General features: G+C 43.5%; 1 protein-coding gene across 6 annotated transcripts in view; it reads right to left on the bottom strand.

The window, feature by feature from the left end:
- LOC139548212 (chloride channel protein 2-like) overlaps window positions 1-26,219 on the bottom strand; it is a 202,988-nt gene that overhangs the window by 5,484 nt on the left and 171,285 nt on the right. For 4 of the 6 annotated variants that reach the window (XM_071357722.1, XM_071357723.1, XM_071357724.1 and 1 more), the window contains 8 exons: window positions 21,390-21,523; window positions 20,514-20,704; window positions 15,612-15,729; window positions 14,373-14,443; window positions 14,009-14,092; window positions 8,632-8,670; window positions 3,184-3,288; window positions 1,814-1,900 (listed from right to left, as the gene is read on the bottom strand). In XM_071357722.1, coding sequence (XP_071213823.1) covers window positions 1,814-1,900; window positions 3,184-3,288; window positions 8,632-8,670; window positions 14,009-14,092; window positions 14,373-14,443; window positions 15,612-15,729; window positions 20,514-20,704; window positions 21,390-21,523 — 829 coding nt within the window. The remainder of the gene's footprint in view (window positions 1-1,813; window positions 1,901-3,183; window positions 3,289-8,631; window positions 8,671-14,008; window positions 14,093-14,372; window positions 14,444-15,611; window positions 15,730-20,513; window positions 20,705-21,389; window positions 21,524-26,219) is intronic. The other 2 variants (XM_071357727.1, XM_071357728.1) reach the window with 1 other exon arrangement.

Here is a 26,219-nt window from a genome sequence, read left to right as displayed (position 1 = left end):
TAGTGCCTTTCTGTAAAGTTTGGTGGAGGAGGAGTAATGGTCTGGGGCTGTTTTTCATGGTTTGGGCTAGGCCCCTTAGTTCCAGTGAAGGGAAATCTTAACGCTACAGTATACAATGACATTCAAGACAATTCTGTGCTTCCAACTTTGTGGCAACAGTTTGGGGAAGGTCCTTTCCTGTTTCAGCATGACAATGCCCCCCTTGCACAAGGCGAGATCCATACAGAATCGCCCAATATCAGTGCCCAACCTCACTAATGCTCTTGTGGCTGAATGGAAGAAAGTTCCCGCAGCAATGTTCCAACATCTAGTGGAAAGCCTTCCCAGAAGACTGGGGCGGCAGGTAGCCTAGTGGTTAGAGCGTTGGACTGAAAGCATATGTAACTTATGACCAAGGTTCCCTCTAAACTGCGGGCGTGAGCGGCTGCGCACTTCCTCCAAGGGCTGCTGCGTGGCCTAAATCCCATGTCGCGCAGAGACTCAAGAGATTGAACTTCACTGAGTTTGTACTATATAGATCTTTTTTTCTGTGATCAAATCAACATTATATCAGACCCTTTTCAACGCAACAAACCAAAACAAATCTAACTCTGCAAGATTGAGTCTGTGATTTGGTTGTAGGCAGAGACAGACCGCAACGGAGTAGAATTATTTTGGCAGCGGTAGCCCACTAGCAGACTTTCAATACCCCGCGAGTGAATGCGTTTTTCTGTTCATATGAGAGCCGCGCGTGTGCGCATTTGTTGACATTCTTTGCTAGTTAGCGAGTTATTAGACGAGTTTTATAGGTCAGCAATGGGGAATTACTGCATCCCACAAGAGCACATTTCAAGCTGTCTTTAAAAAAACAGTCAGGTAAAAAGCTTACGTCTTAATTAAAGGGGCAGTGTTATATTTAGAGACAGGCTTGAATATGCAAATAAGCCAATAGGCAGAGGGGTTAAAGTAAGGTAATAATAATTATCTGTATGGTAATAATAATTCATTGTTTTTTGTAAAGTGTTTTTTTGCATCATACAACACAATACAATGAAATTTACAGTCACCTATTTGGCCCATGGTGTTACAGGCCAAGTAAAAAATAATGAATTAATGTCAAGCCCTTCATAATGTAAAAACGTTTTTAGAAGTCTCATGCAATGTAGGTCTGCATTGAACACCACATACAGGCTACTGTAGGCTATATCATAGAAAAAAAAGCTATTTCCATGTGATAATGCTATGTGATTTGCTCCATTGGTTTTGTTGGTAGGCCTACACTATGCTCAAATAGCTACAATATCTTATTGGCTACTGTCTAAAACTGTAAGGGTACAGCCTTAGTGTTCACTGTAAATGTGCGCCGGAAGATGCACAAAATTCTCACAATGTTCAAGTTTCCGTTCACAAGACCTAACATTTTCTCAGTGACCCCAAAAATTTGAGGGAACATTGGTTATCACTATAACTACTGTTCCCTGAAGAAGGGAAACAAGGTACAACACCTGTCTGGCCCCACACCACACGTTCCTGGGCTCGGTGAAGAGCGGTATTAAATTGAAGGAATGAATCCGAGCCTCACACTTATCACCAGCGAGGCGCGGATTTCATTGGCCTTGTCAGGCCTGGTTTTAGTTCCTTCAACCGAAGTCTTCAGGGAACAGTAGTTATAGTCATAATGTTACGTTATGCAGATGATTGTGACAGTGAGGAAGATGATGATGATGATGGACATTGTTATGATGATGGTGGCTGTCATGATGCTGTAAGTGATGATGATGATGGGACAGTGTCATGTTGATGTGGTCAACTCCAGGTGATCCGTGTCACTCACCTCTTTGAGGGACACCACTCCAATGAGTCGTCCGATGCTGGTGACATAGGCATGGTCCAACCCAAGCAGAGAGAAGATGGTGTGGGTCTGGGGACAAGAGAACAACACACTTAAAACCAACTGCTAGAACACTTAGAACCAATATTTAGAACACTCAGAACCAACAGCTAAAACTGTTAGAATCAACACTTAGAACCAACATCTAGAACACTTGGAACAAACACCTTAAACTGCTAGAACACAACCAACTATAGATTTCCTTTTGACATTCCTTTAGAGACATAGCCTCCTGTGAAAATCTTTGAGCAGCTATTAAACTACAGCAGTTAGTGCATTAGAACAGTCAGCTCAGTGGTCATTGGAGAGCTGCATGGTGTGCAGATTCCTTCCTCATTCAACTAATGAAGTAATCAGCAAGTCATCAAAAGGAATCACCTTGATTAGTGTAATCAGGTGTTTGAGCACCACTGAGCTAGATTGTTGTGAAAGGTACAACATCCCTACTGATACTATAAACTGCTAGAACGTCAAGTGAACCACACAGACAGCAACTTGAGCCTAAACCCAAATCACAGGGAATAGAACTACCTTATTGTCATTTAAATATTTAATGCAATGGGAGTTTTCCATTACAATGTACCAGGAAACAAACAACACAAACATACAGTAGCATGGAATAAACATCACCCAGACTGACAGACACAAGGGAACAAACACAAGTTTCCATAAGAAACACACACAAACACACACACACACAGGACAAAATCTGAATTGATGCAATAAGCTAAATAGAAAGAAGGGTTAATAAGAACGTGCACCACAGTTGAATGTAGTGGAGTAAAAGTTGTCAAAAATATAAATTAGTCAAGTACAGATACCTCAAAAAACAACTTAAGTACTTTATACCACTGACTAGTTTGATGGTTGTACTACCATTAATTATCCCATTGACAATCACCCATATTAGCAAACTTATTTCATTTCAAACTTCACATTTGTCTAGTATAGGCTACTTATCGTAATGAACGACATCAGTAAAAGGCCTGCGATAAGTGATCGAGATGGTTGGTTTCGGTTTATCGTCCCAGCTCTAGAGCATGCGCACATGCACACACTAATATGTGGAGGGAGACTGTATGTGGTATTGGGTGTTGGCAGTGTGCGGTGAGGAAGGTTGAGAGAGGGGAGAGCTTGATGGATTGGTACAGAATCCCACTCTTCAATGTTTAAACAGCAGGCACACAGAGCAGGGAGGTGAGGATGGGAGAAGAGAGGAAAAGAGGGGGTGGGGCATTATGAATGGAGGACATTATGGAGGACACAGTCAAAAGGGGGTTGTACTGAGCAGCATAATTAACAGACAGACAGACCTTATGTAGTGAGGTGCGCTCCACCAGTTGGAAGGGGGCAGGGTCGATCTTGCAGTTGTCAAAGTTCACCTGCTCGTCAAGCTGGTTCTCCTCCCACTCTGCAATCTGCAAACCCAATGAAGAGGAGAGTGGAGAGAAACATTATGGAAGTACTCAAACCCTCTTAGACACATAGAATACATAAATGGTCTTTACATCCATGGTGATAAAAGAACGGATATGGCTTTTATCTTTAATTCAGTAAGACATTCATTCATATTTCAAAAGATAAAAACATTAATTTTTAATGCCTTAAACTCCAGTGATTGTTAACAATATGGGCTACATCAAATGTAAATGCTAATAGCTTAGCAAATATGAGAGTGATATGCATAATAAGCATGGTATCCGTTGAAAGGGAAGCACGTGAGATTAATACGATTATAGATTATGGAATAATGTTCAGAACAAAGGTGAGTATAAAACTGTTAAAGCGCTTATCAGTGGAAACATTGCAGACTATTTAAATTGACGTACCACCAAGCATTTTAGCTTTAATCTAAAATCCAATTGATCCTAATAGCAACCAAATCACTTTACAAACCCCAACACTAATCTCAATCCCTATCCTACCCCATTCATTAGACGATATATATACAGTATTTAGAGCTTTTATATATATAAATGTTTTTTTTTTTCTTTTGAAATATGAATGAATGTCTTACTGAATTAAAGACAGTGGTGGGCCGTCAGGGCCAGCAAGGCCTTCTCTGCTGGCCTAAACATCATCAGAATATAATTTTGTATTAAATTATTCCCCAGAGTAAGAGTTATACTCTTAATTTCATAGCTTTCCTCTTGGTTGCACTGCTTCCAGCCCCAGGTTGAGATTTGGAGGGCTGGTCTTTATGTTAGATCTTTTATCCAATCATATTCAGCCATCATGTGTTGCCAGGGGTCTAAAATCTGCCCTCAGGCCTTCAGAATCAACAGTGCGGGCGCTTGTAGTTTATAGTGAATGGAAATGAAAATTTAGTGTCAACCAATCAGCTTTAGAGTTGGCTATTGTACGCCTGCTGGCTGGCTCCAGTGTTACACAGGAGCCAGCTAGCAGGCGTAGTGCGTGCACGTCTTTTGATTGGATTACCAATATTGAGAGGCAGGTCCTATGGGCAGGTCTATGCAGATCTAGGAAACTGAATTTGATAAACGAATTAATTTGCGTACTACTAAGCTGTTTTTTCAACCCACAATGGCGGAAGGAGGAGAAGATATCGATTTGGTCGAGGATATAATTATAACGCCATTCTCAAGACGAACTTTTCAAGAAAAGTTAGACATTGTAAGGAGAGGTCGCCCGACGCCGACGCTACAAAGCCTGTCACAGGCGGGAAAGGGGTTCCAACTAAAAAAATAAAAAATGTCCTTGTTTTTGAAAGAAAAGCACATTTTTGTCCATTAAAATAACATCAAATTGATCAGAAATACAGTGTAGACATTGTTAATGTTGTAAATGACTATTGTAGCTGGAAACGGCAATTTTTTTTATGGAATATCTTCTAAATGCCACCCTTTTCCTTGATGACATCTTTGCACACTCTTGGCATTCTCTCAACCAGCTTCATGCGGAATACTTTTCCAACAGTCTTGAAGGAGTTCCCACATATGCTGAGCACTTGTTGGCTGCTTTTCCTTCACTCTGTGGTCTGACTCATCCCAAACCATCTCAATTTGGTTGAGGTCGGGGAATTGTGGAGGCCAGGTCATCTGATGCAGCACTCCATCACTCTTCTTCTTGGTAAAATAGCCCTTACACAGGCTGGAGGTGTGTTGGGTCACTGTCCTGTTAAAAAATAAATGATAGTCCCACTAAGCCCAAACCAGATGGGATGGTGTATCGCTGCAGAATGCTGTGGTAGCCATTCTGGTTAATTGTTCTTTTAATTCTAAACAAATCACAGACAGTGTAACCAGAAAATAACCCCCACACCATAACATCTCCTCCTCCATGGTTTATGGTGGGAAATACACATTTGGAGATCATCCGTTCACCCACACCGCGTCTCACAAAGACACAGCGATTGGAACCAAAAATCTCCAATTTGGACTCTAGACCAAAGGACAAATTTCCACCGGTCTAATGTCCATTGCTCGTATTTCTTGGCCCAAGCAAGTCTCTTCTTCTAATTGGTGTCCTTTAGTAGTGGTTTCTTTGCAGATATTCGACCATGAAGGCCTGATACACACAGTCTCTTGTGAACAGTTGATGTTGAGATGTGTCTGTTACTTGAACTCTGTGAAGCATTTATTTGGGCTGCAATTTCTGAGTCTGGTAACTCTAGGGTTAGGGTATCCTCTGCAGCAGAGGTAACTCTGGATCTTCCATTCCTGTCGCGGTCCTCATGAGAGCCAGTTTCATCATAGCGCTTGATGGTTTTTGCGACTGCACTTGAAGAAACTTTCAAAGTTCTTGAAATTTTCCGTATTGACTGATCTTCATGTCGTAAAGTAATGATGGACTGTCGTTTCTCTTTGCTTATTTAAGCTGTTCTTTCTATAATATGGACTTGGTCTTTACCAAATAGGGCTATCTTCTGTATACCCCCTTACCTTGTCACAACACAACTGATTGGCTGAAATGCATTAAGATGGAAAGAAATTCCACAAATGAATTTAAATGCATTCCATGTGACTACCTCATGAAGCTGGTTGAGAGAATGCCAAGAGTGTGCAAAGCTGTCATCAAGGCAAAGGGTGGCTACTTTGAAGAATCTCAAATATAAAATATATTTTGATTTGTTTAACACTTTTTGGTATATATATATATATATACATATATATATATATGTATATATATACCAAAAAGTGTATATATATATATATATATATATATATATATATATATATATATATATATATATATATATATATATATAGACATATTTGTGTTTTAGACAGAGCTTCGGGGCACCATTTATATTCGCCGTATACACACACAGAGTCCCTCCCCAATACATTGTTCTGAAGTGTACGTCCTATATCTATAGATATAAGAAAGATCAGGAAACAATTTATTATTAATATGTATTTAACCCCTTATTTTTGGCACTAAAGAGTCTCATACAGTGGGGAGAACAAGTATTTGATACACTGACGATTTTGCAGGTTTTCCTACTTACAAAGCATGTAGAGGTCTGTAATTTGTATCATAGGTACACTTCAACTGTGAGAGAAGGAATCTAAAACAAAAATCCAGAAAATCACATTGTATGATTTTTAAGTAATTAATTGGCATTTTATTGCATGACATAAGTATTTGATACATCAGAAAAGCAGAACGTAATATTTGGTACAGAAACCTTAGTTTGCAATTACAGAGATCATACGTTTCCTGTAGTTCTTGACCAGGTTTGCACACACTGCAGCAGGGATTTTGGCCCACTCCTCCATACAGACCTTCTCCAGATCCTTCAGGTTTCGGGGCTGTCGCTGGGCAATACGGACTTTCGGCTCCCTCCAAAGATTTTCTATTGGGTTCAGGTCTGGAGACTGGCTAGGCCACTCCAGGACCTTGAGATGCTTCTTACGGAGCCACTCCTTAGTTGCCCTGGCTGTGTGTTTCGGGTCGTTGTCATGCTGGAAGACCCAGCCACGACCCATCTTCAATGCTCTTACTGAGGGAAGGAGGTTGTTGGTCAAGATCTCGCGATACATGGCCCCATCCATCCTCTCCTCAATACGGTGCAGTCGTCCTGTCCCCTTTGCAGAAAAGCATCCCCAAAGAATGATGTTTCCACCTCCATGCTTCACGGTTGGGATGGTGTTCTTGGGGTTGTACTCATCCTTCTTCTTCCTCCAAACACGGCGAGTGGAGTTTAGACCAAAAAGCTCTATTTTTGTCTCATCAGACCACATGACCTTCTCCCATTCCTCCTCTGGATCATCCAGATGGTCATTGGCAAACTTCAGACGGGCCTGGACATGCGCTGGCTTGAGCAGGGGGACCTTGCGTGCGCTGCAGGATTTTAATCCATGACGGCGTAGTGTGTTACTAATGGTTTTCTTTGAGACTGTGGTCCCAACTCTCTTCAGGTCATTGACCAGGTCCTGCCGTGTAGTTCTGGGCTGATCCCTCACATTCCTCATGATCATTGATGCCCCACGAGGTGAGATCTTGCATGGAGCCCCAGACCGAGGGTGATTGACCGTCATCTTGAACTTCTTCCATTTTCTAATAATTGTGCCAACAGTTGTTGCCTTCTCACCAAGCTGCTTGCCTATTGTCCTGTAGCCCACCCCAGCCTTGTACAGGTCTACAATTTATCCCTGATGTCCTTACACAGCTCTCTGGTCTTGGCCATTGTGGAGAGGTTGGAGTCTGTTTGATTGAGTGTGTGGACAGGTGTCTTTTATACAGGTAACGAGTTCAAACAGGTGCAGTTAATACAGGTAATGAGTGGAGAACAGGAGGGCTTCTTAAAGAAAAACTAACAGGTCTGTGAGAGCCGGAATTCTTACTGGTTGGTAGGTGATCAAATACTTATGTCATGCAATAAAATGCAAATTAATTACTTAAAAATCATACAATGTGATTTTCTGGATTTTTGTTTTAGATTCCGTCTCTCACAGTTGAAGTGTACCTATGATAAAAATGACAGACCTCTACATGCTTTGTAAGTAGGAAAACCTGAAAATCGGCAGTGTATCAAATACTTGTTCTCCCCACTGTATATACTTCCATAAGGTTTTTCAACTGGTACTGGGGACCTTCAGACGAGTCGTGTGAGCCCTGTGGGCGTCCAAGAGCAAAACAACATGTTCATGTTCGTGAAAGTCTCACCTTTCCACAGAGGGGTATTAGAGTGTAGCCCAAACTGTTCGGACACTACAGACAGAAGTTGGCATATCGGCTGTACCGACTTCCGACGAGTCCCAAGACGCTTGTGGGGCTCGTAGAGTCTCCTCTTTCCATAGAGGGGTCATACCGTTCGGACGCTACAGACAATTATGTAAGAAGACCAATTTTCGGGATGTCTCATGGTCTGACAAACACCGCTCTAGCTCTGTCACCTTTCACTGCTGATGCGGAAGTGCGACATAGGCGAATGCAGTGGATTGAGACACATCCAATGCAAAAAAAACGGATCTCTCTAGCTTAAACTGACACTTTTTTAATGGGGATTTTTGTATTATGCTAATTAGATGTCCACTGGGGCGCGGACATTGACCTTAGAGGGTTAAGGCTAGGTTGTTGCCTGTTTTATTTGGCTACACAGTGCCTGGCTGTGGTCTCTGGTGCAGAGATAATAGATGCCCATAGAGTTTCCAGCTTTGATAAAGCTCTTCATACACAGTGACTTATTATTCCCCTGATAACCAATCAATACACCGTAGCATAGACATAGACAGCACTGAAACATCCTGAGAGAAAAGGGAGAAAGAGGGAGAGAAAGTGTTGTAGGGTCTCACCTCTCTGATGGTCATGTCATCATCCACATCGAAGTCATCCTGAGAGGAGAGGGACAGGAAACAGATCAACACACTTACACTGCAAACACACACCAAAAAGACTTGTACGCACGGCTGCACACAAAAACTACAGACAAGTACAACGTCTAAATGACAGTAAATAACTTAAAATACAAACCCAATGACACACAGTACACTCATACCACAAAGAAAACACTTGTCCATGTTGTGGCCACATAGCGGTCAAACTGAACACAGTTACAAAATGAAAAGGTGGATGGAGAGATGTGACAAGGGAGACTAAATGAATAACTACACAGATGACCATGGTGGGGGTTGAAAACGTACTTGAAACAGATGAGGATAATAATGGGTTCCATTCATAAACAGTGCTTTTCACAAGGTCTCAAAGTATAGATCGGATGATTGGCACTACAGGATTTGACCATGGAGTGATGATGGCCACAGTTTGGATATGTGACGGGCGGGCCTGAAAACCTGAGAGAGTTCTACAGTGCTGAGTGGTACTTTAGTGTGTGTGTGTGTGTGTGTGTGTGGGTCAATATCAAACAGTGTGTGTATAGCCCAAATCGGACAGGATACGTTTTCTGGGGGAGCTCAGGTTATATAATTAAGTGCACAAGCACAAATCACCACATCCATAATTTTCGTCCCGTCCGAATCTGCCACGTCAGTAATTTTTGTTTGGCAGGAAGATTATTGGGCTCCCGAGTGGCGCAGTGGTCTAAGCCACTGCATCACCATGCAAGAGGCATCACTGCAATACCTGGTTCAAATCCAGGCTGCATCACATCTAGCTGTGATTGGGAGTCCCATAGGGAGATGTACAATTGGCCCAGTGTCACTGGGGTAGGCTGTCATTGTAAATAAGGATTTGTTCTTAACTGACTTGCCTAGTTAAATAAATAAAAAATATTATCCCAGCCCCAAAAACCTACTGTTTTTTGGGAAACTCCCAGGTCCGGTCCCGTGCGAATCGTCATCCCTGTGTTTTGAGGGATATTACAGCGTTTAACAGGTGCTGCACCCAGTTTGGGTTAGAACATGGGAACAAATTGATCCTTAAAACAAAGTGCTATGCACGTAGTATACAGATGAATGATCCGTTTTGTCACATATCAACTTTCCTAGAGCCATACTTCTCTTTTAAAAGATGGCGTGGACAATAGTGCCGATGAATTGCCAAATATGCCAGTTAATTAAATGTCTGCATAGGTTACGGTTCATGGTTCTTATTGATATGCATTATTATTTTGACTTTCTCCGAACTGAAGGCCATTCGGCCAATATTAGGCTATCCCTGGACATCATAACTGAAGGCCATCAGGCCAATATTAGGCTATCCCTGGACATCATAACTGAAGGCCATCAGGCTAATATTAGGCTATCCCTGGACATCATAACTGAAGGCCACCAGGCCAATATTAGGCTATCCCTGGACATCATAACTGAAGGCCACCAGGCCAATATTAGGCTATCCCTGGACATCATAACTGAAGGCCATCAGGCCAATATTAGGCTATCCCTGGACATCATAACTGAAGGCCATCAGGCCAATATTAGGCTATCCCTGGACATCATAACTGAAGGCCATCAGGCCAATATTAGGCTATCCCTGGACATCATAACTGAAGGCCACCAGGCCAATATTAGGCTATCCCTGGACATCATAACTGAAGGCCATCAGGCCAATATTAGGCTATCCCTGGACATCATAACTGAAGGCCATCAGGCCAATATTAGGCTATCCCTGGACATCATAACTGAAGGCCATCAGGCCAATATTAGGCTATCCCTGGACATTGGAAATATCTTCATGCCTAGAAGAGCCTTCAGGCTACCGTCAAAACGATCAATTTTGAATGAGGAAAAAAATTATTACAGGGGCAGTTTTGCCAAACTTATCCCGTCTGAAAATTTCTAGTGGAAAAATGGACATGCTGGGGTAGTAATTACATAACCGATGTTCTATAGCACGTGTTTCAAACTCATTCCATGGGGGGGCGAGTGTTTGCGGGTTTTTGCTCCACCCTTGTACTTGATTGATGAATTAATCGAAAGGAAAAAACAAAAACCAACAGACACTCTGCCCTCCGTGGAATGAGTTTGACACCCCTGTTCTATAGTAATACTAGTCCCGTGCGAATAGTGCTTATGTGTGACTTTAGTGTAAAAGTGTGTGTGTGTGTTTATTAATTTCTCTCCGTCTACCTCAACACCTGACCCCTCTCCCAGCCTCAGGCCCTAGGGGGTGATGGGAGCCCTGAGCTCATTTATCCACCCGCCTGCAGTGGCTGACCTACCTGTAACCCTGGCAACAGTTGCTGTGGGGCCCGGCTGGTCAAGGTGACCTCCCTACTGTAGAATTATGCAACCAGAAGCTGACAACACCATCACCACTGACACCAACATGGACTGACAGTCCGCTAGCACTGCATTTTACAGTCCTGTTTCCACCAGTTTTTACCTGCTACTTACTCTCATGAGGTCAATGGGTACTTTTCTGGTACACATTTAGCAGAATTCAACACATTGGTTACTACCATTACTTCTAAGTAGATACATATGGTACATTCAAATAAAAGTGCTACTGTCAAACCTGTACACCTCTCCAAAACTAGGACACTGCACAGATGAAAGAGGTGTGTGTATGTGTGTGTGTGTGTGTGTGTGTGTGTGTGTGTGTGTGTGTGTGTGTGTGTGTGTGTGTGTGTGTGTGTGTGTGTGTGTGTGTGTGTGTGTGTGTGTGTGTGTGTGTGTGTGTGTGTGTGTGTGTGTGTGTGTGTGTGTGTGTGTGTGTGTGTGTGTGTGGAAGAATCAGTATAATACAGAGATGTAGTTGTTTGATATAGAACAGCTACCACCTGCATGTGTTGGAAGTGAGTGTTTTTGGGAGAGAGACAGAGCAGGTGATGCTGGCCCATGTTGCTGGTCCATGTGAACTCCAATGCTTCCCACAGTTGTGTCAAGTTCACTGGATGTCCTTTGGATGGTGGACCATTCTTGATACTTGATGCGTGAAAAACCCAGCAGCGTTGCAGTTCTTGACACATTCAAACCGGTGCCTCTGGCACCTACTATCATACCCCGTTCAAAGGCACTTAAATCTTTTGACTTCACTATCTGAATAGCACACATACACAATCTATGTCTCAATTGTCTCAAGACTTAAAAATCTCAATTGTCTCTTCATCTACACTGATTGAAGTGGATTTAACAGGTGACATCTGTCTTCCTTCATCTTGATCTATCTATTGATTTATATTTCTGCATCAGTGTGTGTCTGTCTCTTAATCTAATCGAAGTCCTCTGCTCCTTCTCTTAGTGTCTTGACCCCAGTGTTGGTCCACTGCAATCCACACATCAAACTACTCAACAGGCTTCAATTCAGGGCCAGCCCAGAATATAACAAACACACACACACACTCGCTGACAATGCCATTCCCAGTGTGATTCTAAAGGCAGAGAATAAATCTGGACAAAAAAACGTCCATTAATAAGGCATGAAACCGCTCAGTGACGTGTTGTCTGGTCTACTCCCGTCAAGAGGAAAGAGAGAAAGAATGAGAAAACACTGAGCTCTGAAAGGCCAGGATCATTTCTCTGGGATGGAATACTCAAGTAATTTACCCTGCATCAATATTTCACTGGATACAGAGAGGGAAGGCAGGAAAGAAGGTAGACCGGAGGGGGAAGGAGGAGATGGGAAAAAAGGAGGATCAGGTAGGGAAGGGATGAAAAGGGGAGGATAAGAAAGAGAGAAATAGTGACGCAGAGGGGTAGATAAAAAGAGGGGAAATTAGAGTAATTTGGAGAGAGAAGGGGGCTGTGAACTACAGCTCAGGGGGAGAAAGAGAAGTAATATCTTAATTTCTTTAAGATGCGGGGGTGTACGGTAGTGTAGTCGGAAGTCTTGGGTAAATATTTTAATACATTTGTTTGTTCATATTTATGTTTAGGGCCTCTGTGGCCAAATGGATTCTGAGTAACCACACACTTCCTCTGAATACTAATAACTACAATCAACACTAACAAACACCCTAGCATAAACACACACATAGGCACAACTACCTAGAGGGTAGTTGTGTCTAATTAGCTCATCAAAGCTTTATAATTGCTAATGTCTCTACATCACCAAAATATTCAGGGCATCAATATTGTACCATTAGGTTTAGGCTATCAATGTTTAATGACATTAAAACCTTTCACTATTTCATTTCCAGATTGCTATTCTCTTGACTATTTATGAATAAAACAATAATTAGCATTTTATATTTTGTCAGAGGGGTACATGCAACATTTTATCATGTTTTAAATGTTGCAATCATCATTCTTAATTCAGAATTGGGCAGTTGTTTCATTGATGGACATGCATCACTGTTAAAGCGTAGCAGCGTTGGTAATTGGACAGTGTATTTTGGTTTATGGTTTCCTTGGTGGTTGTTTGTAATTTGTAATTGCTTGGTCATTGAACAGGAGGACTAGAACTGCTCGTGTTACCAACAGGATACATCTCTGATTTCTGTTAATAATATATGTCATTTAGCAGACGCTTTTATCCAAATCGACTTAGTCATGCGTGCATACATTTTACGTATGGGTGTCCCCAGGAATCAAACCCTCAACCCTGGCGGTGGAAGCACCATGTTCTACCAACTAAGCAACACAGGACCACACGCATGTCATGAAATACCACCCCCCCCCACCCCACCCCACCCCGCTCCCATCCCAATCCAAACCTCTCCCCCCTCCCTCTATCCCTAGTATAACTTGTGTCCTCATGACAAATGGTATGAACAACTACAGCAGATGAACAAGTGGGAGGGGTTTGGTTCTGTGGAGGGGTGGACTGTAGCGCTACAGGCCCCACCCACAAACCAGTAGAAGGTCACTGATTGGACGCCTCTAATGACATGGCTGATGATGGACAGCGTAGCAGCATGCTTTGGTTGAACCGCCACATCCCTTAAGTTAACCACAACTTAACCACACCACCCTTACTGAGGAAAGACCACGTTTGGACCACAAACACGGTTTGTAGTCTTTTTGGGTTTAGGGTGTCATAGCTATAGGAGCGGTAAAGTTCATGACCCCTACTGACCTCTTGACCAATCAGTTTGCATTCTGACAATGTTTGCATTCAGTTTGCATTCTAACAGCCAATCAGAAGAAGAGGACTAGGGGTCAGAGGTCAGTAATGGTTCACAGACAGGGAGGAGGACGTTCAACACATTTGGCTCGATGGCACAGATCACAGTCCATCGGCATGGATTAGCCCTGCAGTAGATGGCGATTGGTTGATTGGATGGCTGTCCAGTTGCTGGGCAGTTTCCGCAGGCATTCCCGGCGTTCTTACCACGACGGATATCCTGACACGTTTGGGTGGCCTCCTAAACTCAGGAGTCGCAGTGCCCTCTATGTTGATGTTGACATTCTTGTTCTTCGAGCGGCCAAAGACAAGAACAACATTAACACAACGCCTCCGCAACGCTGGGCAAACGCTCACCCCACCACTCTCAGAAACAGACACTTGAGTCTCCCAACCCAAGTGGCGGTGTGGAGGTGTTACTCAGAGAGAGTGGAGAGTAGGACAGGGCAGGAATGGGTTATGTGTAGGAGAGAGTTGGGAGATTCTGATCTTGGAGGAGAGAATAGGAAGAGTTTGTAGGAGGAGGTAACGGGAGTGTGTGTGTGTGAGTGTTTTAAAACAGGTGTCTCACCTCCAGGCCTTCTGTCTCAGGGTTGACACAGAAGAGATTCTTTAAGGTGCTGCTAGAGTGGTCCTGTGGACCTGAGAGAGAGAGAGAGAGAGAGAGAGAGAGAGAGAGAGAGAGAGAGAGAGAGAGAGAGAGAGAGAGAGAGAGAGAAGAGAGAGACCATTTGAAGCAGCTCAAAGTAAATCAAAAAGTACTTAGTTGTTTAATAATTTTAAAAAATCATTTGGGGGTACGGGGGGACGGAGGGGGTGGGGGTGGTCATACAATGGATCATTCAGCTAGCAATTTGATTTTGAATTTTAGGACCACTTTAGGTATAAAATTTGGCCTTTACTACTATAGCTCAGAGAAACACACAAATGGCTTGCAAAGCTGTCATCCGGGCAAAGGGTGGCAACTTTGAAAAATCTCAACAAGAAAATATATTTTGATTGGTTTAACACTTTTTTGGTCACTACATGATTCCATATGTGTTATTTCATAGTTTTGATGTCTTCACCATTATTCTACAATGTAGAAAATATTCAAAATAAAGAAAAACCCTTGAACGAGTAGGTGTGTCTAAACTTTTGACTGGTACTATATCTTTCCAGAATTTTTTTACAACCGGTTTCGGTTACCTTCAGACGAGTCCCGTGACACTTGTAGGGGTCGTAGAGCTAAACGGAGAACATCATCATGTTCGTGAGAATCTCCCCTCTCCACATTTGTTTGTAGGCCAAACGGTTCGGATGCTACAAACAGAGGCTGGCACATCGACTGTAACGAATTCAGACGAGTCCCCTGACACTTGTGGGGGTCGTAGAGCGGATACCACCCTCGTGTTCGTGAGAGTCTCCCCTTTCCATAGAGTGGTCATAATAGTTTTGTAGGTCAAACAGTTCGGACGCTACAGATGTTTTCATGAGAAGACCGAATTTCACTGCTCTAGCTCTGCCACCTTTCACCGTAGATGCGGAAGTGCGATGTCGGCAGACGAGGTGGATTGAGACTCATCCAATGCAAAAAGATATCTCTAGCTTAAACTGACACATTTTGATGTTACTATGTTACTATGTTACTATGTTCCTATGTTACTTAGATTGACGCACCGATGCATCAATCAACTCTAGGGGGTTAAGGGTTTGTGTGTGTGTGTGTGTGTGTGTGTGTGTGTGTGTGTGTGTGTGTGTGTGTGTGTGTGTGTGTGTGTGTGTGTGTGTGTGTGTGTGTGTGTGTGTGTGTGTGTGTGTGTGTGCTTACTTGTGGGTATGGGTATCCCAGTGGGGCGGTCCACCACAGAGGGTCTCTTCAGGGCCGGCTTCAGTGGCTTCATAGAGGGTGTAGGGGTGGGACTGAAGGTAGACTCCTCTGTCGAGATCTACACACACACACACACACACACACACACACACACACACACACACACACACACACACACACACACACACACACACACACACACACACACACACACACACACACACACACACGTTACTATACACTCTGAATACATTTATTCAATAGTACAGTACATGTTGTACCTACTGTACATCCCCTCTACACATTCCACACACATCACTGTAGTTTAGTTTGGGGGAAATGGTCCCACAGTGCGAGTTTCTTTTCACTCTGTTCTAAGTAAGAATGATCCAATAACAAGGTATACTTATAGGCAAACTCCCTAGCCAACCCTCTCACATGCAGTTCTGGACATCAACACGTGCTTCACCCCCCCCCACCCCCTCTCTTCCTCCTCCTCATCTCTCCACCTATGCCTTTCCCCACCCCTCTTTATATCTAATTTTGTATTTGATTGTCTTTCACTCTCCTCCTGACTCATCAATCCAATGGGTTGCTCTCTATCTTGTCTTACCACCTCTATTACAACCCCCCACACACACAGCCTGATGGAGGGAGGAATAGAAAAAGCAAGAGAGGGAGAGAATGAGATGAGATTGTGAGAATATGGAGAGAGCTAAAGAAGGAGACAGAATGAAAATGTGAGAAGAAAAGTCAATAGACCGGAGGAAACACCAGAGCTGAAAAGATGTAGGAGAAAGTGGAGATGAGGATAGAGATTTATTAGATTATTTTTTATTTTATTACGACCCCCATTAGCCGGCGCCAAAAGCGACAGCTAGTCTTACTGGGGTCTGACACATAACGAAAAATACATTACAGACAAAAGACTTTACAATTGACATACATTTAAAAACATTAACATGTAGTCCAGTACATACACACAACAAGTAGGTCACGTGGGGGAGAGACGTTGTGCCATGAGGTGTGTTGCTTTATTCGTTTTTTGAAACCATGTTTGCTGTTCACTTGCGCTATATGAGATGGAAGAGAGTTCCATGCAATCATGGCTCTGTATAATACTGTACGTTTCCTTGAATTTGTTCTGGACCTGGGGACTGTGAAAAGACCCCTGGTGGCATGCCTGCTGTTGTAAATGTGTATGACAGTTGACTATGCAAACAATTTGGAATTTCCAACACCTTCATCTTTTTCATAAAAATAAGAAGTGATACAGTCAGTCTTTCCTAAACTCTTAGCCAGGAGAGACTGGCATGCATAGTATTAATATTAGCGCTTTGATTACAATAAAGAGCACAACATGCTGCTCTGTTCTGGGCCAGCTGCAGCTTTACTAAGTATTTCTTAGCAGCACTTGACCATGTGATTGGACAATAATCAAGATAAGATCAAACTAGAGCCTGTAGGACTTGCTTTGTGGAGTGTCGTGTCAAAAATGCAGAGCATCTCGTTATCACGGACAGACCTCTCCCCATCTTTACAACCATTGAATCAATGTTTTGACCATGACAGTTTACAATCTAAGGTAACACCAAGTAATTTAGTCTCCTCAACTTGCTCAACAGCCGCACAATTCATTACCAGATTCAGCTAGAACTTAGGAAATGATTTGTACCAAATACATTGCTCTTAATTTTAGAGATGTTCAGGACCAGTTTATTACTGGCCACCCATTCCAAAACTGACTGCAACTCTTTGTGAAGGGTTTCAGTGACTTCATTAGCTGCGGTTGCTGACGCATACAGGGTTGAATCATCAGCATACATGGACACACATGCTTTGTTTAATGCCAGTGGCAGGTTATTGGTAAAATAGAAAAGAGTAGAGGGTCTTGAGCTGCCCTGCGCTACAACACACTTTACATGTTTGACGTTAGAGAAGCTTCCATTAAAGAAAACCCTTTGAGTTCTATTAGATAGATAGCTCTGAATCCACGATATGACAGAGGTTGAAAAGTCATAACACATATGTTTTCTCAACAACAGGTTATGGTCAATAATATCAAAGGCTGCACTGAAATCTAACAGTACAGCTCCCACAATCTTCTTATCACTTTCTTTCAACCAATCATCTGTCATTTGTGTCAGTGCAGTACATGTTGAGTGCCCTTCTCTATAAGCATGCTGAAAGTCTAATGTTAATTTGTTTACAGAAAAATAGCATTGTATTTGGTCAAAAGAAAAATCCAACAGTTTGCCAAGAGCTGGCAGCAAGCTGATAGGTCTACTGTTAGAACCAGCAAAGGCCACTTTACCACTCTTGGGTAGTGGAATGATTTTGGCTTCCCTCCAGGCCTGAGGACAAAGACTTTCCTCTAGGCTCAGATATGACAGATAGGAGTGGCTATAGAGTCAGCTACCATCCTCAGTACCATCCTCAGTAGCTTTCCATCTAAGTTATCATTTGTCACTATTGATCGATAACACCTCCACCTCTCTCACACCAACCTTGGAAAAATAAAACTTACAATGCTTTTATAATTTTCTTTTTGTTTTTAGACAGAGAGAGAGAAACAGAGAGAGAAACAGAGAGAAGCAGAGAGAGAAACAGAGAGAGAAACAGAGAGAGAAACAGAGAGAGAAACAGAGAGAAACAGAGAGAGAAACACAGAGAGAAACAGAGAGAGAAACACAGAGAGAAACAGAGAGAGAAACAGAGAGAAACAGAGAGAGAAACAGAGAGAAACAGAGAGAGAAACAGAGAGAGAAACAGAGAGAAACAGAGAGAGAAACAGAGAGAGAAACAGAGAGAGTGAGAGCTCTGAGAGAGAAACAGAGAGAGAAACAGAGAGAGAAACAGAGAGAGAAACAGAGAGAGAGCGCTGAGAGAGCTAAATGAGTGTGATGAATATCCAAACCCTGGCTGGCTGGAGGGAAGTCCTGGGGGGAAAAGCTGAAATAAACGCTTGTTTCCCCCCCACCCCCTCCCTTCCTCTCCTCCTCTTCCCCCCACCCCCTCCCTTCCTCTCCTCCTCTTCCCCATCCCTCCCTCCCTTCCTCTCCTCCTCTTCCCCCCCACCCCCTCCCTTCCTCTCCTCCTCTTCCCCCCCACCCCCTCCCTTCCTCTCCTCCTCTTCCCCGCCCTTCCTCTCCTCCTCTTCCCCCCCACCGGGCCTGCTGTGAATGGCTGAGTATCACTCCACTAGCCTGGGGCGGGGTTCAGTAGTGGCGCAGGGAGGAGGAACCAGATCAGTATTCTGAATACAGCAGTGCTAGCCCTCAAAATAAAGCTAGACATTGGCAGCCACAAAACCCCAATTTCAGCTGTGTGTGCCAGTGCTCATACACACACACACACACACACACACACACACACACACACACACACACACGCACGCACGCACGCACACACACACACACACAAGCACAACCCCATGCACGCACACACACAAGCACAACTGCACCTCCTAAGACACATCTCCCTCTCTCGCTCTCCTTCTCGGTCTCTCTTTCCGTCGGTCCCTCTCACTCTCCTTTGTCACTGTCTCTCTCTCCGTCGGGCCCTCTCGCTCTGTTCAATTCAATTGAAGGGCTTTATTGGCATGGGAAACATATTTTAACATTGCCAAAGCAAGTTAAGTAGATAATGAATAAAAGTGAAATAAACAATAAAAATGAACAGTAAACATTACACTCACAGAAGTTCCAAAAGAATAAAGACATTTCAAATGTCATAATGTCTACATACAGTCTTGTGGCAATAGGTCACAAATCTTGCTGCTGTGATGGCACACCGTGGTATTTCACCCAGTAAACATGGGAGTTTATCAAAATTGGGTTTGTTCTCAAATTCTTTGTGGATCTGTGTAACCTGAGGGAAATATGGGTCTCTAATATGGTTATACATTTGGCAGGAGGTGCAGCTCAGTTTCCACCTCATTTTGTGGGCAGTGTGCACATAGCCTGTCTTCTCTTGAGAGCCAGGTCTGCCTACGGCTGCCTTTCTCAATAGCAAGGCTATGCTCACTGAGTCTGTACATAGTCAAAGCTTTCCTTACGTTTGTGTCACAGCGGTCAGGTGTTCTGCTACTGGGTACTCTCTATTTAGGGCCAAATAGCATTTGTTTCTCTCTAACTCTCCTTCTCTGTCAGTCCCTCTGTCTGTTTTTCAGTCATTTAAGAACAAATTCTTATTGACAATGACAGCCTACCCCAGCCAAACCTGGATGATGCTGTGCCAATTGTGCACCGCCCTATGAGACTCCCAATCATTGCAGGATGTGATAGAGCCTAGATTCGAACCAGGGACTCTTGCACTAACATGCAGTGCCTTAGACCCCTGAGACACTCGGGAGCCCACTCTTTCTCCTTCTGTTTCTCTCTCTGTCAGTCTCTCTCTCCTTCTTTCACTCCCTCTCGCTCACTCTGTCTATTATTGATGGGACAATAAAGGCTTGTTAAACCTTTTTTCTCACATATCAACCATGGGACTAGAACGATTTTATATCATTTTATTTTTTCTCTCATATTGGTTGTCAAATGGAGCCAGTGAAGCAGATGGAGCCAGCTACCACTGTATTTGCTATAGTTCTGGTTCTCCTGTGTCTCTAAGCTGACCTGGTATCCTGTCCTCCTCCACTGATCCAGTCTTCAAGACGTTTTGGGTAAAAATCCAAACTTATACAGCGTTATGTGTACTGTTAGCTTGGTGTGGTACTGGGGACTCCAGACATGACTGACCTCAAAGAGTGTACTGTTAGCTTGGTGTGGTACTGGGGACTCCAGACATGACTGACCTCATAGTGTGTACTGTTAACTTGGTGTGGTACTGAGGACTCCAGACATGACTGACCTCAAAGAGTGTAACGTTTAGCTCGGTGTGGGTTGTCAAGACTGTACTTACCTGGAACCGGACCTCCTGGTTAACCCTCTGGGAGCCGTCCTCGCTGCCCGGATGGGAGACCATCGACAGGCGCTTCTTCTCAGCAGTAGCTCGGTCTCTCAGGTACTCCAGCCTCCGTGGCCGGCCCAGCTGTAGGGACAGGAGGGCCTGGAGCTGGGCACGCTCAATAGAACCCAGCAGGATCATCGACTCTGAGGGGTGGGGGAGAGAGAGAGAGAGCATGGAAAGCAAGGGAGAGATGGATGGAGAGAAATATGAGATGAGAGTGCCATAAAGAAGGGAATGGGGTGATGAAGAGAGGACAGATATGATGGGATGAAAGGCAGAGGAGAGACAGATGAGGATAAAAAGAAGGGGGATGATGGAAAAGAAGAGAAATGGAGAGAGAGGGGCCAGGAGATTAGAATGAGAGAGGAGGGGGAGGACAAAGTGGGAAGATGTGATGGAGGAGAGGAGAAAGAGAGCTCTTCTAGAACAGTAGTTAATGTGCAGACTGCAGGGGACTCCTAACACATGTTTCTGCATGGTAAGTTATGTAACTAACAACAGCCAGGCGTCTGAGTTTGAGTGTATGTGTGTGTGTGTGTGTGTACACGACGGGGTGTGTATGCGGGGGTGTGTTTGTTTGTTTAAAATAATTGCCCCAGCTAATTTCTTTGGCATCGCTACACAATTACAACAGACTTGGCATACTGTATAAGAATATATAACTTGAAAAGTATGAGTATGTGTCTGCGCCTGTAAAGTATGAGTATGTGTCTGCGCCTGTAAAGTATGAGTATGTGTCTGTGTCTGTAAAGTATGAGTGTGTGTCTGCGTCTGTAAAGTATGAGTATGTGTCTGCGTCTGTAAAGTATCAGTATGTGTTTGTCTCACCACTGGACTCGAGCAGGGCCAGGGTCTTTAGGTGTCCAGCCAGCAGTACATCATGCAGGTCTCTGTAGCAGCAGTTGAGGGTGATGTAGGTCACATCCCTGATCATGATGTCTTCCACACGTATATTATACTTCCTGAAGGACGATAGGAGAGAGGGATGACGAGGGGAGGAGTGGAAGAGAGGGAGTGGTTATTAGCACCACCTATACAGTCAGTGAGTGATAACTATTAGAAAATAGGAGTGAAAAGTTAAGCCCCCAAAAAATGTAATCTGTCAATTCCTCTGTCCTTTCAGAGGTGACTTTGGAACTACATCCTAGTCAGTCCTGAACTTATTGCTACAGAGGTGAGGTTGCATCCGGACGTAATAGTTGTACTGTATAGGAGGTGACTGTGTGAGAGAGCAGGTTCTGCCTCAGAATATTTGTGGTTCTACCCCTCTACCCTGGCCACACAGTACACTAGACAGGTTTCCTTCCTGCCAGACAGGCTGAGGGTGCCAACCTCCGACAGCAACACTAGGTTCCGCTGCCAAGTTCTGTCCGTGCCAACCCCGACGCAGGCCTTCCCTCTGTCCCACTACAAGATCTAAAACCCATATACCTGTACTGCCCGGTTTCTGTACACCAATACAATAACCCCCTCTGTAGCTCTAAACCAGGGAATCATGTGATCGTGTCTCAATGTAAATAAGGTATGAAATTATTGTTATTTTCAAATACAATCCCTTTTTAGACTTAGTTGTGGTCAATTTGCAGTGCACAAATTATTATAATTACGTTCCGGCCCCCCAACCAGCCGCTCCGACAAAAATCGGCCGACGTTTGAATCTAGTTGCCTACCCCTGCTTTAAACCAATACAATAATCCCCTATACAGCAGACCTAATATAATGAGCACTTCAATGGTTCTGAAACCAACAAACAGAAACCTGTCTCTTATTGTATCTGTCTCATAACTTCAGAGTACAGTGGACTGTAGGCACATTGCCACACACACACACACACACACACACACACACACACACACACACACACACACACACACACACACACACACACACACACACACACACACACACACACACACACACACACACACACACACACACTGAGAGAAAAAGTGATGTGCATGTAATTGTTGCCTCACCTCTCTCTCCAATCAGCTAGATGGCGCCGACAGACATGGCAGCTCTAATTCTAGCAACGTTTCAGTATTTAGTTTTTTTGTGTTTTATTTCTCACATTAAAGCCCAGAAAGTTTGTGTTATTACATACAGCCAGAAAAAACTTTTGGATATCAGAGCGTCGGTAACTCACAAGCATTATGACCAGGATTACGACTTTCCCGAATTGGATCCTTTGTTTGTACCACTCAGGGCAATTTAACTTATCCCAGAGGCTGCTCCAAGACGCCTGCCGGCGGAGAAGAGGTATTCGGAGTGGACTTCTAGTCCGACTCAGGAGGCGTATATTACCCGCTAATGTTCAGTCTTTGGACAATAAAGTAAATAAATAAAGTAGACGAGCTCAGGGCGAGGATCTCCTTCCAGAGAGACATCAGAGACTGTAACATACTCCGCATCATGGAATCATGGCTCTCTCCGGATATACTGTCCCCGTCCATACAGCCAGCTGGGTTCTCAGAACATTGCGCAGACAGGAATAAAGAATTCTCAGAGAAGAAGAAAGGCGGTATGTTTCATGATTAACTACTCATGGTGTGATTGTGATAATGTACAGAAACTCAAGTCCTTTGTTCACCCGACCTAGAATACCTCACAATCAAATGCCGACCGTATTACCTCCCAAGAGAATTCTCTTTGGTTACAGTCACAGCCATGTATATTCCCCATCAAGCCAATACCACGATGGCCCACTGGACTTGGTGCAAACTGGAAACCACATATCCTGATGCCGCATATATTGTAGCTGGGGATTTTAACAAAGCAAAGTTGAGGAAAACGCTACCGAAGTTCTATCAACACATTGACTGTACTGTAGTTCTCGCGCTGCTAAAACACTCAGCCACTGCTACTCCAACTTCAGGGATACCTACAAGGAAATTATTGTCCTCTCTTCGGCAAATCAGATCATCACTTTATTTTGCTCATCCCTTCCTATAGGCAGAAATTCAAAAAGGAAGTACCTGGCCTGAGGTCTATTCAACGCTGGTCTGACCAATCAGAATCCATGCTTCAAGATTGTTTTGATCACCCGGACTGGGATATGTTCAGGGTAGCCTCTGAGAATAATATTGACGTATACATTGACATGGTGACTGAGTTCATAAGGAAGTGTAGAGTGGATGTTGTTCCTACTGTGACTATTAAAACCTACTCAAAACAGAAACCGTGGATAGACGGCAGCATTTGCGCAAAACTGAAAGCACGAACCATCGCATTAAACCATGGCAAGGTGACTGGGAATATGGTTGAATTCAAACAGTGTAGTTATTCAGTAAGGCATTCAGTAAGGCAATCAAACAGGAAAAACGTCAGTACAGAGACAAAGTGGAGTCGCAATTCAACGGCTCAGATACGAGACGTATGTGACAGGATCTACAGACAACCACAGATTACAAAGGGAAGACCAGCCACGTCGCTGACAACGATGTCTTGCTTCCAGACAAGCTTAACACATTCTTCGCCCGCTCTCAAGGACTGTGGGCTCTCGTTCTCTGTGGCCGACGTGAGTAAGACATTTAAATGCATTAACCCTCGCAGGGCTGCATCCCTAGTCGCGTCCTCAGAGCATGTGCAGTCCAGCTGGCTGAAGTGTTTACGGACATATTCAATGTCTCCCTAGCCCAGTCTGCTGTCCCCACTTGCTTCAAGGTGTCAACCATTGTTCCTGTACACAAGAAAGCAAAGGTAACTGAACTAAATGACTATCGCCCCATAGCACTCCCTTCTGTCATCATGAAGTGCTTTGAGAGGCTAGTTAACTTCTCTGGGATAGGTGGGACGGTAGCGTCCAAATTCGCCAAATTCAAATATATTACTATAAAAATCAATCTTTCATGAAATCACACATGAAAGACACCAAATTAAAGCTACACATGTTGTGAATCCAGCCAACATGTCTGATTTCAAAAAGGATTTACGGGGAAAGCACACCAAACAATTATGTTAGCTCAGTACATAGCCACAGAAAAACACAGCCATTTTCCCAGCAAAAGATAGTAGTCACAAAAAGCAGAAATAGAGATAAAATTAATCACTAACCTTTGATGATCTTCATCAGATGACGCTCATAGGACATCATGTTACACAATACATTTATGTTTTGTTCGATAATGTGTATATTTATATCCACAAATCTCGGTTTACATTGGCGCCATGTTCAGAAATGCCTCCAAAATATCCAGAGTAATTGCAGAGAGCCACGTCAAATAACAGAAATACTCATCATAAACTTTGATGAAAGATACATGTTTTACACAGAATTAAAGATACACTTGTTCTTAATGCAACCGCTGTGTCAGATTTAAAAAAAACTTTACGTATAAAGCACACCATGCAATAATCTGAGACAGCGCTCAGATTTAACAACATTTCTCCGCCATGTTGCAATCAACAGAAATACGAAATTACATCATAAATATTCCCTTACCTTTGATTATGTTCATCAGAATGCACTGCCAGGAATCCTAGTTCCACAATAAATCGTTGTTTTGTTCGATAATGTCCATTACTTATGTCCAATCAGCTACTTTTGCTAGCATGTGTAGTACACGTGTCCAAACGCTCGCGCAGATGCAGGCAAAAGTCGGACGAAATCTTCAAAACGTTATATTACAAGTCGAATAAACTGGTCAAACTTAGTAGAGAATCAATCTTCAGGATGTTGTTATCATTTATATCCAATAAGGTTCCAACCGGAGAATTCTTTTCAGTCTCTATAAGTAATGGAACGCATGGCGATATCATGAGGAATGCGCATGACCAAGAACTGGCAATCTGCCAGACTACTGACTCAAACACCTCCCATCCGGTCCCACATCACAGTATAGGCTTCATTCAGCGTTCTACAGACTGTTGACATCCAGTGGAAGGCGTAGGAAGTGCAAACAGATCCATATATTACAGGGAATTGAATAGGCGATGAGTTTAACAATGACCAGTCTCAGAATTCTCACTTCCTGTTTGGATTTTTTCTCAGGTTTATGCCTGCCATATGAGTTCTGTTATACTCACAGACATCATTCAAACAGTTTTCGAAACTTCAGAGTGTTTTATATCCAATAGTAATAATAATATGCATATATTAGTATCTGGGAGAGAGTAGGAGGCAGTTCACTATGGGCACGCAATTCATCCAAAAGTGAAAATGCTGCCCCCTATATCAAAGAAGTTAAGGATCATATCACCTCTACCTTACCTGACACCCTAGTCCCACTTCAATTTGCATACCGCCCCAATAGATCCACAGTCGATGCAATTGTCATCGCACTACACACTGCCCTATCCCATCTGGACAAGAGGAATACCTATGTAAGAATGCTGTTTATTGACTATAGCTCAGCCTTCCACACCATAATACCCTCCAAGCTCATCATTGAGCTCGGGGCCCTGGGTCTGAACCCCGCCCCGTGCAACTGGGTCCTGTACTTCCTGACGGGCCGCCCCCAGGTGGTGAAGGTAGGAAACAACACCACTTTGCTGATCCTCAACACAGGGGCCTCATAAGGGTGTGTGCTCAGCCCCCTCCTGTACTCCCTGTTCACCCATGACTGCGTGGCCACTCATGCCTCCAACTCAATCATCAAGTTTGCAGACGACACAACAGTTGTAGGCCTGATTACCAACAATGATGAGACGGCCTACAGG

Source organism: Salvelinus alpinus, chromosome 21 (assembly GCF_045679555.1).
Source record: "Salvelinus alpinus chromosome 21, SLU_Salpinus.1, whole genome shotgun sequence".
NCBI lineage: Eukaryota > Metazoa > Chordata > Actinopteri > Salmoniformes > Salmonidae > Salvelinus > Salvelinus alpinus.
This window is presented reverse-complemented; position numbering and strand designations above follow the sequence as displayed.